Here is a 14,835-nt window from a genome sequence, read left to right on the forward strand (position 1 = left end):
GCAACATGAAGCCGCTAAAATATCTACATACGAAGAGAAACTCATAGTTGAAACATTGGACGCTATCAAACGTAGCGCGAAGAGATTTCTTTTGAGTATCCAAAATTATACGTATTTTGCGAACTGAAATGTGGCATTTAAAGCAGATTCGGAATTCACGGACAAAAGATGTAGCGAATTTGCGGGGCGAAAGCATGAATAAACTGAAAACTGAAATAAAGACAGAAAAAATAGCGAAATGAATTCCAAACGTTCCAACCTAACAACACTCACCCACAAAACAAATATTTCAAAACCACTTTTTGCCTCTACTCGCACCTCGATTCAGTTGCTTTTTTCTGTTTCCAATTTCAAAAAAAAACGAATTTCAATCAGCCAGCGCTCATGATGACAAACTCTGATGACGAAACACTCCACAATATCAGACAAGCAAAACCATCAAATGTCAGGTTCGCTGACGAGGCCGGATTTTCGAACGCTACACCACCATTCATATCAACCTCTACACCAGGCATCGACAGCGCGGATGTAACAAACACGCCCATATCAACGAACAATCTTCACAGAGACCCTTTTAACTTTGCACTTGCAAAGATCTTCTCCAACAACTTGATGGCCAGTCTATACTCGATGGACTCCATATTGAAGGAAATAAGTGATCATATCAACACCAATAAGGAGGAGAGTTGCCGGCCAATTTCATCAAACATTCACAACCACTGGATAGAAATCAATGTGAAGAACGATTGCGTCTGTATGGATGACAAGTTTGCCATCCCTAACTCAAAAGAGGATGCTTATATAGAGGCGATATGACGCACCCAGGAAGATGTGGCATGACTGATATGGCTATCTACACATGGTGGCCATCTATGCGTAAACATTTACTTTCCAAGACAGCAAAATGAAACGCGTGTGTCAAAAATAGCAATAACTTAAATTCTATTAATCCTCTTACTAAGTGGGTGCCATTAAAGTTATGTATAGTCCCTATTGAAGAAATTAAAATAGAATTTGGCTGCTCTGATTACAAAGAGAAATAGCAAGAGGTAAACTTCCTTGCAAGTATACATCGTTTTTCACAAAATCCAACTGCTGAAGTATCCGATAGAGCGAACGCAAAGATTATTACAAAGTTTCTTTAAGATTGTGTATTATTGAATGGCATACCGCGCTCAATAGCACTAGACCAAACTAAATACTAAATTGGTCAGCAAATCAACTCATTTTGTCGTCAAAATAAACTTAAGCTATTTGAAGCTCCAGTATACAATCACAGAGCAATTGGTATTGTAGAAAAGCTAAATCAAGCAATTAAAAGCTGTTTAGCATGTATTAAAACCGAGGCGCGGAATATATTTTTTAATATAATCTATCTACTGAGAATAGATCCGCAAAAGGCAATCAATCTTTCGCCCTTTAAGCGGATTTAGAATGCCAAGAAAGTACTCGATTTAGTAAAATAACTACAGAACCAAATCCAAATACTTTAACATATGAACCGATAGTAAATAAATATTTGTATCTAGAAGAGGTTCGGTGGGACGAGTTCTTTTCCGAGGATCGCTTGGATCGCTTTGAGGGTCTCGGGTGATATTGGGTTCAAACGTAGAGGTCAGATCCGAAGAAACACTGACCCGTGAAACAAAGAAACAATGACCCGGCACAAGAATCTTAATTTCTGAAACACCACGAAATCGGACTACCAGTACCCCGGACAGAGTTATCCTTGACCCTTAAATAAGCAAAAAAGATCCCAACGAACAAAAGATATAAAAAGAGCCTGGAAGATCTGTACGACGTCATAGCCCCAATTTCGTCAGTAATCAAGACAGACTGTAGTAATTCACTTCAACAGTTAGGGTGCCAAGAAAACAGAAAGTAACGATACGCATTCTTCACTTAGATAATTTTGGGATAAAAACAACAGAGGATTTGATGCAAAAGCACGCAAAAGGCGCTGGAAGTAAACGCGAAGGAAGAAAAATCAAACATCGACGAATAGCCGATGATTCGAGCTGCGTTTCCTCCATTCACTCAAAAGTCCCTCGACCGCTGCGAGTATGAATAACAGTGTTGCCCAATAAGTGAGAACCAATCGCGCAGCAAAATTAAGATCAACAAAACACGACTACAATTGCGGAGCCTGTCATAACACGACCACCGCAACAGCAAAGGCCAAAAAACAGACAGCATTTGGCACTAATCCACTGACATCATGAAAGCGGCAACGCAGATCGCCTTCAATAACTGAGTTCGATTAATCAGTGAATTCGACTAAAAAGTGCCCCCAAAAGTCGGAGCAAAAAGAGCCCCTTCTCGTCAGAAAAGATGTCAATTAATCAAACAGCAACATAAGGCGAACAAAAGCATAGTTTCAACGATAAAGAGAGCTGCCAGCCAAAAACTGAAGGCCGTGAAACAGATTTGCGACTGGGAACATGCTCACCAGATGTACTTTACTCTAACCAATAGTATGTTTCTGTTAATTATGAAGAAACCTCTGAATCGATGTGCTAGGTTGAATGTGCCACAGAATCATTGTGCCATTAATTTCATCTCGTTCTTAACTTAGTTCAATTTATTCCCCAAAAATCTAATCTCGATTTTTTCTTGATTTGAAGATCAATGAGTAATTCTTAAGTCATTCTAATTTAATTATATGACTCATTGTCTGTGCACGCAGACAACTTCCTGATCTTTTATTCAGTTTCTAGTTTTGTTCTTTTTTTCACAATCTAACGCATGATCAAACTGCTGATCAGATTCTGCCACTGTTTCAATTCTCATTCTCAGTAATTATATTTCAGTGTTCAATTGAATCTCTTTCCAGCTAATATTCGCTAAGCAAATCTTTCTAACTCAAGCGGCATCTAAAATCTAGTCTTTCACTAAGCCAATCACTAAGACTGAATTGACTCTGGTATTCACGGAACGATTACCGCAAAAAAGTTGCCTCAAAATAACATCATTTCAACAAATAAAAATATGCGCGATATCGCACCGCAAAATTAACCGATTTCCGGTACAAAACAGAATTGGAATTCGCCAAGCAAAATTACAGTTCAATATAGATTTAAAATCTGTTCGACAATGGTAGCATCTAATTATACAATATTCAAAACTGGTCATAAACCAATAAGAAGTTAGAACATTGTAAACGTTGCGTTAGGATAATAGGAAACTCCTAAAGGCATCTGCGATGTGCTGCAATCTCTAGATGTAACCTTAACTTTCCGCCCCTCTAGCTCTTCGTTCTTTCAAATGCAGCGGCGAGTTTTTACTTTGTTCTTAGAGCTTCTAATGCTAAAAAATAACAATTCACCCAATCAAGTCCCGGTCCCGATATAGGGTTGCATTCAGCTCAACTGCTTGCCGAATCTTCTGGGAAATCTTCAGAAATATGAAATGTATTGAAACCCATGGCAGCGGTCATTGATAGCGGAAATTATGAACCTTCATGGCTCTCTGTTGCATTCATAAGGCAGGCACAATGGGCATGATCACGTCGATGATAGATTAAGCAAAAGTTTCTCCCGCTAGAAGCTCAGAATTGTCGAATTGTCAGAAATCACTAAAATAGGCGCAAATCCTTTTGATAAAATGAACGTAAAAAGTATTGTGGAAAGCTGTAAACAAAGGTTGAAATTTTTGTGAAGACACGATTGTGGCGGTCTATAGCTGAGTAAACTAATGACACGATTGAGCTGTTTGGTTGTTAGGGTTGCGAGTGTTAGGGTTGCATCTATTTTATCATCAACCCTGTCGTGCAACTTCTGGAACCGATATAATTTCTTGATGGGCCATAACTGTAAAGCAACATAATAATTTGAAACTTTTTTGATAATATAGTTGCATAATTGGTTCATAAACGGTAACTTTGCGTAAGAGAGTGCCTGTTTCGTGAACTTTGGGAACAAAAAGTTTTTATAGAAGGCGATTCAAATGATAATAAATTATGTACAAAATGTATTATATATATATATATATATAAAATTTATATATGCATATATATATATATATATATATATATATATATGCGTGTGTACATATATATATATATATATATAAATAAATATATACGTATATATATATATATATATATATATATATATATATATATATATATATATATATACACTTATATGTATATATATATATATATATATATATATATGTATATAAAATATATATATATATATATATATATATATATATATATATATAGGTATATATATAAACGTTTATAACGTATATTTTTTATGCGAAAGCAAAACCAAGATCTCATCTTGATTCAGGCTTTTTCATCTTCCCCGAAGTTTTCAGTTTTGCTTCCGCACTTTTTAGAAATTGGATTTGTCCGGTTGCACTATATTTTTCGATTGATTGCTTCGTTCGGAAACTAGGGTTCATCCCAAAAACAACACTTAACAATTGCGCGACAAAATATTGATAGAAAGCAACCACAAAATTTGCAAATTAGAAAATCTTTTCAGGCTTCATTTCTTTCAATCACCTAATTTACCGCACCTAATTATCGTAGTTGGTCAGAACTAGTATCCTGAAGAAATTCAACTAAAAAGCACTGCGGCGCATAAATTCAAACAAGGATGCTCGTTTAATGTGCGTTCGCACATGATATTCTGACCCGAGCTGACCTACATTTTGACTTAGTTTTAAACCTAATGATGAAATAATAAAAAATAAATATTTGAGTTTGAAGAAATCGTTACATAACCGAATTACTAATTGAATTACATAATACCAGGCCTCATTACAGCGCTCAAAAGATCTGCCATTATAAAGATTACAAGGAAAAAAAAAACAAACAACAAAATAAGCAAAAACAATAAAACTAGCGAATGCGCTATTGACAACTCACAAAATTGTTATGAAAACGCATATTGTCTAACAAACAAAACATCAGTTACGACATGATATCAATTTAAAAATAGTTTGTGAGTTACAAGCAATTGGATGGAAACTCTCAAGGATGAGAATAAGTTACAAGTTGAGGAAAAGAACAAAAATGGAAAAATACTAAATAGCTTTGAAAACAAAAAACATCATAGACTGGAATACTATTCGCTATAAACCGACTGCACTGAGTAACATCACTCATTTAATCCTCAATTAAAAGCCTATGAGAACAGTCAGCATTTTTCGACTACTTGAAAAAGCAAAAACGGCAAACTCAAATAGAAAATGTGCGAGCAAAATGTCAAAACCCACAAAACAAATTTTTTTGGTAAAAAATTTTCTAAACTTGTATAGTTTTCAACAGCAATGGGGTTCTTTTTTTGAACAATATGACTTCAACAAGTATGAACAAATATAAGAAAATTTGCAGAAAACCCGTCATATCAACGTTATTAAATTCAATAGTTTTCGAAGGAATCCAAAAAAACGCTAAGTAATGTCTCAATGAGAAAACAAGGAGGTTTGTCAATCATAAGTGATCAACAGGACAACACAATAAGTCTTATGATTATAAAAACAACAACATATACATGGAACACCAAAATTTTAGTAGAAAAGTGCGAGAAGAAAAGCAAAATAAACCACACGCGTTTGAAAACTTTACCTATGGTCTATTGTGAGTCGTTTTTCAGCCAATGGGAACTATCAATAGTGGGATATTGGGAAATTATTTCAAAGGGAACCAAAATTACAGAAATACTACATTTTTTTGAAATTATAAAAACTCGTGCTATCGAAGTCATAAAACCAATAGTTAGCATACAAAATCGCTTTCCAGATTAATTTTGGATGCAATTTAAGGAAAGGGGAGCTGCCATTACTGAGATTGTCTTACTGTTCATGAAAAAAATAAGTTTAATATTGATTTATGTTCAAAAGAAACTGTCGAAAAAATATTTTTTAAAGTCTTAACAGCCATTTGCTGTCCACTCAATGCAGTATATAGGTTTACCTAATGCACATTAGAAAGTTCATTTCATTCTTAGTTTGAGAATTTGTACCATAGGACTCCCAAAATTTAGTAAAATCTCAAAAACAAATCAAAATTTCATTAAAAATTGACAAAAAAACATGAGCGATTCCTTGAAAACGAATATTGTTTTGAACGGGTATCTTTTGACAATAAATGAGGTTTTTCATTAACGGAACTTCGATATGAAAACTGACTCCAATTGACCAAAACAACAATAATAAATAGGTGAAATTTTCTAATGAAACAGCTCTGAAATTGAATTCGAGTTTTTTTCGTAGTAAACTTCCTCATTAAACCAGAACTAGCCTTTTTATCGGTCTATTGGTAACACAAAATTATTTCATTTAGTAGCGTGAAATTTAATTTCAAAAAAATATTTTTATAGAAAAGCCTTAATTTGAACAAAAAATACGCTAAATGTGAACAAAATATCACGTGTTCACATAAAACATTTAACCTCGATAACTCGAAAAATGCAAAATTTGAAAAAAAAAATCTTTTTATTTTCAAATTCTACGCTGCAGGAGGTTTTTAATGATACCCCTCACAGATCTCTACGATGAATATATCGATCGGCCAAAATTGTCTGAACAAAAAAACCTTTTGAGTATATAGTTCCTCCCCCCACAAGTGGGCAGGAACAATTAAAGTGAACTTGGACTGTTTTCTGATTAAATAGAGAGTAGGCGACGCCACATTTTTCAAAAAAAACGTATGTTAGCTTAAGAAGGAAAACATCAATAAACTACTCTTATTTTAAAGAATAAAGGCAATTGAACTTCTGAAAAATCGAACTGACGCTGCGCTAGAAGAACAATTTACATACAGCCAAGGCGGGGAAAAAGAGATTTAAAGGGATAAAACAGCTCCATGGGAATTGAAATTTCAAATTTTGATATCTTGATACTTGTTTTCTGAGATTGTGAACCTCAATTTAAAAAATACATAACCGAACCTAATAAAACACCGCAACGCATATAATGCAAATGAAATTTGAACTTGACCGTGCTTTCTTTAAAAACATCAGTGTTGGAGCTGAGCTTAAGGAATAACAATATTGCGTAGGAGGGAAAATAGAAACAAAACACTTTTTGTTGTCCTAGTCATTTAATAGTTATAGTTATAGTTTTAGTTCTAGTTAAAGTTTGTCACGTGAGAAAAAAAGAGAAAAGGGGGAAGTAACAAAAGCAGCACACAGAACTCAACGTAGCAGCCGCAGAAAACGGCTTAAAGTATAACTCAGCAGAATATTGCAAAAACAAATTGTCTTGAGCAGTAAATAACGTGTTACTGTGTCTTGAACTAGAAATATTCCTGAGCAGTAAATTGTCTCTGTGTCTTGTATTCCAAATATTATTCTTGAGCAGTAAATTCTGTTACTGTGTCTTGCATCAACGAATTATTGGAACTGAAATTCAACTGTTACAACCCCAACTTCTGGTATTCTCAACTTGTGAGTACAAATAGCAAAAGCCAACATAAGTTTAAATTTAAATATTTTTGCACAAACAGGTCTTAGACATATATCTTTGTCTTCGATTTGTTTTTTCTATCGGATTGAACTGGTATACATAAAGAGATCCCGTATTGTGTGATCTGTAGCAATCTAGTTCAAATGGATAGTTGAAAAAACTAAGATTAGCCAATAGTTACGAACTGAATAGTTAATGCAACGGTAAGTACAGCAGAGCGGATATACAGTTACAAAAGCGAACTGCATAAACGAAGTATCCGGACATATTTTGTAACCACTCAGAACGAACTGGGCGGTGTAAAACTTTCTTTGTGAAAGACAAGGAGAGCAGCCATTACATTTGCTCCGCCGATCCGGACAGTGGAATAAACTGCTGTCCAACCCAACAGTCGAAGTGACGAAGTCATCGACGAACGAGGACAAAACTCAACAGGCACTTAAACGACGCAAATGCCAATTAGGCAAAGTGCATTAGAAGTTAAATAGCAAGGCTTAATTAAAGCAAATAAACAAAAGGTACTGTAGAGATTCAAGCTGCAGTCCCAAAGTACAAACGCAGTGACTCCGTCACAGATTCAAGACATTTTGCAAAGACAGATTAGCAACTCCAAAAAACAAATCGAAACAAAAGTTCAGGAGGGCCAGGAGCTAATCAGAAACAATGATAGATCAAGCAAACTCAAGACCATCTATAAACAGGTGCTGAAACTTGACGACTCTCTTTACATTCGTTACCGAAAGCGAGCAAATATTCTTCGTGATCCCGAATTGTTTGAACGTTACGAAGAACAGCGAATAAATTTCTTACAAAAATTAAACGCAGACTAGTTATCATACATTCACGGAGAAACAAACATGACGGATCAGCAGATGCAAACTGTTCAATTGACAAGCGACGCAGAAGCAACTGCCGCTAAGAATTCACAGACTGTTGTAGGAGTTTCTCAAAGAACTGTTGAAAATGGAAACCCAAACAAAGACAACAATTCAAAGGCCTCCTCTGATAAACGAGCTAAAAAGGCAGAAAAGCTTGCGGCTCTAGAGAAAGACTTTACATCAAAAATGAGGTTAAAGAAAATTGAATTCGAATTGAAAAGGAAAGGGCTTGAAATGGAGATGCAACTTTTTGAAGAAGAAGGTGCACTGAAACTGGAATACGAGAAAGAAGCTCTTGCCGCAAGAGCACCAGATTCTGATGATAGTGCAGCCCCTAGTATTCGAAGTAGATCACCATTCAACTGGAAGACCCCGAAGAATAAAGATGTCTCCGGTTGGCTCGATAACTCGGATAAATTCTACAACTTGTACGATTATAGTTTCGAGCGTGCGAAAACCAGGATCGACAACAGTTATCCCAGGGTAAGCTTCAATCGCGAAGGTCTGTTAAGTCACGTCCACCAAGCGGAGAACGTGCCAGCACAGCCCGGGAACAAGACAAGTTTAAGCGCAATAAACCAAGCAGTAGTAGTCAACTACCTAATTTGAAGTTGAGTTCTTTCGACGGAAACCCCCTAGAGTGGCCGGAGTGGTCGAATATGTTCAAAGCGACGGTTCACCATCGCGATATACCCGACTCAGAGAAAATGAGCCACTGGAAAACTTTGTTGACAGGTAAAGCAAAGTCAGCTATATCAGGAATGGGCTATTCCGGAGAATTCTACGCTCAAGCGTGGGACCTCCTGGGACGGAAGTTTGGGCGACCTTACCTAATTGTCGACGCTCAGCTTAACATATTGCGCAAACAACAACCAAATCGAATGCACGACTCAACGGCTGTAATTAATTACTCAATAAGAATCAGCAACCTAGTTAATGTACTGAAGCAATACAATTATGAGGGCGATCTGCAATCAAGTTCAACACTGCAAGTGGCAATTGAAAAACTGCCCCCAAACTTGAAAGAAAAGTGGTTCTTCTTCGTTGACGAGTGTCAAGAAGATTGACCCGATCTCACTCTCCTTAAAAAATGGTTAGCTCGAATGGCTTTTGTCCATGAAGGAATGCCATCAACCAAGAGCGAACGAAAGGAAGATGATCTACCAAACGCTAACAAGGAAAAACGATTCTCAAAATCGTCAAATATTAGTGCGAGTTCGAATGCGAACGAAACGAAGCAAATGCAAAACAACAACTGCCCACCAGCGGATGGCACTCATAAAATATGGAACTGTCCAATATTTAAGAATATGAATGTCACCGATCGCTATGCAGCAGCGAGAAAAGAACGTTTATGTTATGGATGTCTGGGGAAAGGGCATGTAATCAAAGATTGTAAAGTCCACCCCGGCGGTATAAATGGATGTACCAAAAAGCACAACAGACTGCTACACTCAGAAAACCAAATGGACGAGGGTAGTCACGCAGTTAACGTAAGCGCAGAAACAATCAACCAGAGTAACCAAGTTACTAGGTTTCTTCAAATAGTTCCTGTATCGGTTCAGAGTGGTAGTAACAGGTTGACTACCTACGCTTTCTTCGATAGTGGGTCAACAGTATCATTCATCGATCAAAGAGTCAAGGATCAACTACAAGCCAAAGGCACGCACGTTACCTTGTACATAGCTTGCATACATGGGACGCAAGATTTGAGGACAGAGAAGGTTCCTATCACAATAAATGGACTAAATTCAAAGGTGCATTCAGTTGAAGCGTTTGCACACCCATCAATCTCGTTAGGAAACACAATATACGATTAAAGGGAACTGAAGCACAACTTCAGACACCTGAATGTTCTCACTAACAGAAGATTCAACCTGATGGAAGTAGGCATCATTCTTGGACAAGACGCCAATAACGTCCATTAGACTATAAGATTGGAACACGAAGTGAGCCTTTCGCCGTCTTAACAGAATTAGGATGGGTAGTCAGTGGTCCCATGACAGGCAAGAAAAGCCAAAATGTTTGTCATTTCGCCTCCACAGAGGATGTGAAAGTGGCCGAAAATATACAATCATGGTGGGACATAGAAACTTATGCTTCCAAAATAAATGTTGTAAGTCAATCAAAGAAAGAGCAGCAAGCTCAGAAGTTTTTAGAGAGCACAACAAAGTTTACGGGCGAGCGGTACGTAGTGGGCATGCTCCGGAGTGAACCAGAACCCAATCTTCCAAACAACTACGGCTCGGCCGTTGGTCAGCTCTACTCCCTGGAACGAAGTTTCCAACGAGACCCAAATTTAAAAGAATTGTATCAACAGTCAATTGATACAGATGTTGAAAAGGGATTTGTGAAGATCCTTGGTAAATCGGAAGTCAAAGGCACTTTCGGAAAGGAATGGTATTTGCCGCACCATCCAGTACTAAACCCCAACAAACCGGGTAAAGTTCGCCGTGTTTGCAACGCTGCAGCAAAATACAAGGATATCTGCCTAAATGACAAGTTGTTAGCCGGACCCGATCTACTACACGGATTGATCGGAACAATATTCAGATTTCGAGAAGGACCAATTGCCCTAACCGCAGATATTGAATCAATGTTTCTGCAAGTGCAAATTCCTGAACGGGATAAAAGCTGCTTGAGATTCTTGTGGCGACCAACAATGAACGAACTTGTGCAAATTTACGAGTATCAACGTCATGTTTTCGGAGCAAAGGGTTCACCAACATGTGCCAACTACGCTCTGAAGCGAGTAGCCATCGATAACGAGGACGAGTTCCCAATTGCTGCAAAAACAATCCAAAACAACTTCTACGTGGACGATTTCATCAAGTCAATCGAAACACCTGAAGAAGCAATCAAGGTTTTCAAACAACTGCAACCTCTTCTCTCAAAACATGCATTTGAACTGAAGAAGTGGATCACCAACAGCGAAGTGGTAACCAACGCAATCCCAGAGGACTTAAAATCAATCAGCAAAACAACGCAGGTTGAAGTAGAGCCCAGCCACGAAGGGTCATCGGTGCCTGGGCTTCAGTGGACGATTACCGATGATAGTCTACAGGTTTGTAGAGGTACAAGCAAAGAATTTGAGACCCCAATCACCCAAAGGAAGATCTTATCTCTAGTTTCTTCAGTGTTTGATCCTCTTGGATTGTTTGCACCATTCAGTGTCCATATGAGACGACTCCTGAAGAGCATCTGGACCAAAATTGGACAACATTGGGACAACTCAGTAGAACCTAACGAAGAAGAAGAGTTTCTGAAGTGGAAAGCGCAGCTTCCAGAAGTGGCAGAAACAAGCATTGATAGAAGATACTTCAGCACATCCAAGGACAAATGGGAACTTCATGTGTTTGCAGACGCATCTGAAGACACAATGTGCGCAGTGGCTTACCTACGTTCAAAGCCCAAAGAATACTCAGCAGACTTAGCATTTGTAATCGGAAAGTGCAGAGTTGCACCAATGCGACACCTTTCTATACCACGCTTGGAACTACAAGCAGCAGTGATGGCGGTGAGACTTAAAGAGCAGATAGTGAAGGAACACGAATCGAAGATTCACAGTTCTAACTTTTGGACCGACTCCACTACTGTTCTGCAATGGATTCACAGCTCCCACCGGAAGCAACAGGTGTTTGTTGCAAACAGGGTGGCTGAGATAATGGATATAACCTAATGTTTCACAGTGGAATCATGTGAGTCGTATTAACAATCCAGCTGACATCGGCACACGAGCGATCAATGTTGACGAACTCAAAAGAAGTGAATGGCTCACTGGGCCGGCCTGTTTGAGGCAACGAGAGAAAGAATGGCCTGAACAGGTGAATTTAACATTTGCTTCAGACGAACAAAACGACGAAATGGTCTTCTCAGCTAAGGTTGAAGAGAAGAAGCCGATGGTTCAGTGGGAACGATTTAGCAATTTCAATCGACTATTAAATACAATGGCATACGTACAGCGCGTATTTAGAAAACACAAACCGGCAGGAAAAACACTAAGTGTTGAAGAAAGAGAGGGTGCACAAGCAAGCATCTTCAGACTACTGCAGCAGGAACAGTTTGCGGAAGAGATGAAATCTCTCAAGGCTGAAAAGGACATTCCAAAAAACAGCAAAATCCTCCAGTTTTCACCATTCATAGACCAACAAGGACTTATTCGTGCCCAAGGCAGAATAGGTAAAAATCAATTGAGCTTCGAAACGAAGCATTTAATACTGTCACATTGGAAGCACCATGTAATTGAATTATTCTTGCAAAATGAACATCAGAATAGTCATCACGAAGGTACTGAACATGTCAGAAACATAGTTCAGCAGAAATTCTGGATCCTAGGCATACGAAAAGCTTTGAGATCGATCAAAAACAAATGCATTAGATGTCGAAAGGGAAGAGCCCAAACAAAGGCACCAGTAATGGCAGATCTACCTGAAGAAATATTAGTCATATCAACACTGTTCTCGAATGTGGGCGTAGACTATTTCGGACCATTCACAGTAAAGATTGGTCGAAGAAAAGAAAAGCATTGGTGCTGTCTATTCACATGCCTTACTGTACGAGCGGTACATATTGAGATTGTACCGAAACTAGACACTGATTGTTGTCTGAACGCAATTATGCGATTCATTGCTCGAAGAGGCAAACCGGTCAAAATGATTAGCGATAACGGGACAAACTTCGTTGGAGCTGAAAAGGAACTGGGAGAGTATATAGCAGCAGGCAACAAGAGGCAAATTGAAGAACATCTGATTCAACAAGGTATCAGATGGAAGTAAAACCCACCTGCAGCACCACACTTTGGAGGAGTGTGGGAAAGACTGGTTAGGAGTTGTAAGAAGGCAATGTATGCCGTGCTGGGCAATCGATCAGTCACGGAAGATGTTCTGTCAACCACGATGTGTCTTGTTGAACAGACGCTGAATGCTAGACCGCTGACACAGGTCAGTTCTGATGCTACCGATTTAGAAGCTATTACTCCAAACCATTTCCTACTTGGCAACAAGAACCTTTGTTTACCGTATCTATCAGGTTCAGAGCAATTTGTTGATCATAGAAAGCTCTTCCGACAAACGCAAGCTTACGCAGACCTCATCTGGGACAGATTCCGTAAAGAGTACTTGCCAATGTTGAACAGTCGTAAGAAATGGCAGACCACAACGGACAGAAGTCTTCAGCAGGGTGATCTTGTGTGGTTAGTGGAAGACAGTGACAAACGTGGATATTACAATCTGTGTCGAATAACCGAAACCTTTGAAGGGCTCGAAAGAGTGATTCGATCAGCGAAAATCCGAAAAAGGATTGACACTACAAGAGGCCCGTAGTGAAGCTCGCTCCAGTACTACCAAGTGACGATGATGTTTTCACGAGGGAAAACAGTGCCGGCTATGTTGGAGCTGAGCTTAAGGAATAACAAAATTGCGTAGGAGGGAAAATAGAAACAAAACACTTTTTGTTGTCCTAGTCATTTGATAGTTATAGTTATAGTTCTAGTTCTAGTTACAGTTTGTCACGTGAGAAAAAAGAGAAAAGGGGGAAATAACAAAAGCAGCACACAGAACTCAACGTAGCAGCCGCAGAAAACGGCTCAAAGTATAACTCAGCGGAATATTGCAAAAACAAATTGTCTTGCGCAGTAAATAACGTGTTACTGTGTCTTGAACTAGAAATTTTCCTGAGCAGTAATTTGTTACTGTGTCTTGTATTCCAAATATTATTCTTGAGCAGTAAATTCTGTTACTGTGTCTTGCATCAACGAATTATTGGAGCTGAAATTCAACTGTTACAACCCCGACTTTTGGTATTCTGAGCTTGTGAGTACAAATGGCAAAAGCAACTTAAGTTTAAATTTAAATATTTTTGCACAAACAGGTCTTAGACATATATCTTTGTCTTCGATTTGTTTTTTCGATCGGATTGAACTGGTATACATAAAGAGATCCCGTATTGTGTGATCTGTAGCAATCCAGTTCAAACTGATAGTTGAAAAAACTAAGATCAGCCAATAGTTACGAACTGAATAGTTAATGCAACGGTAAGTACAGCAGAGCGGATATACAGTTACAAAAGCGAACTGCATAAACGAAGTATCCGGACAGATTTTGTAACCACTCAGAACAAACTGGGCGGTGTAAAACTTTCTTTGTGAAAGACAAGGAGAGCAGCCGTTACAATCAGAGAGAGTAAGCGAAGCCGCGGTTTCCGTTCTTTAGTTAAAGAAACAGATGTCAAATTAATTTTGAGCCCAATATCATGACTAAACAGTGAAGTGGAAAAAAATCAATAACGTACTGTAAGTTTATCAAAGATGAGCAGATGAGTTTCCAAATTGAATTGCAACCTAATAACAGAGACAGCGACCACCCAAAATTTTTGAATTTGTTTTTTCGAAAAAACAAACCTGCACTTAAGAACGATGCATTATTGCACCAATACATAAATTTTAAAGATTTTTAGCAGAACGTGTGAAAAAAAGTATGTTTTAAACAGTTTCACTATTTGCAAAGTATTTTGGCAAAGGAGTGGTTTAATTAAC

The 14,835-nt window shown here is 38.1% G+C and overlaps 2 protein-coding genes across 2 annotated transcripts in view; both read right to left on the reverse strand.

Annotated features, from left to right (window-relative positions):
• Window positions 1-14,835, reverse strand: part of LOC142336340 (actin-related protein 2-like) — a 229,696-nt gene that overhangs the window by 175,704 nt on the left and 39,157 nt on the right. The window lies entirely within an intron of this gene.
• LOC142336696 (uncharacterized) overlaps window positions 1,675-14,835 on the reverse strand; it is a 69,248-nt gene continuing 56,087 nt past the window's right edge. The window contains exon 9 of the mRNA XM_075385609.1: window positions 1,675-1,735. Coding sequence (XP_075241724.1) covers window positions 1,675-1,735 — 61 coding nt within the window. The remainder of the gene's footprint in view (window positions 1,736-14,835) is intronic.

The sequence above is a fragment of the Convolutriloba macropyga genome, chromosome 3, assembly GCF_964194025.1.
Source record: "Convolutriloba macropyga chromosome 3, txConMacr16.3, whole genome shotgun sequence".
NCBI classification, from domain to species: Eukaryota; Metazoa; Xenacoelomorpha; order Acoela; family Convolutidae; genus Convolutriloba; species Convolutriloba macropyga.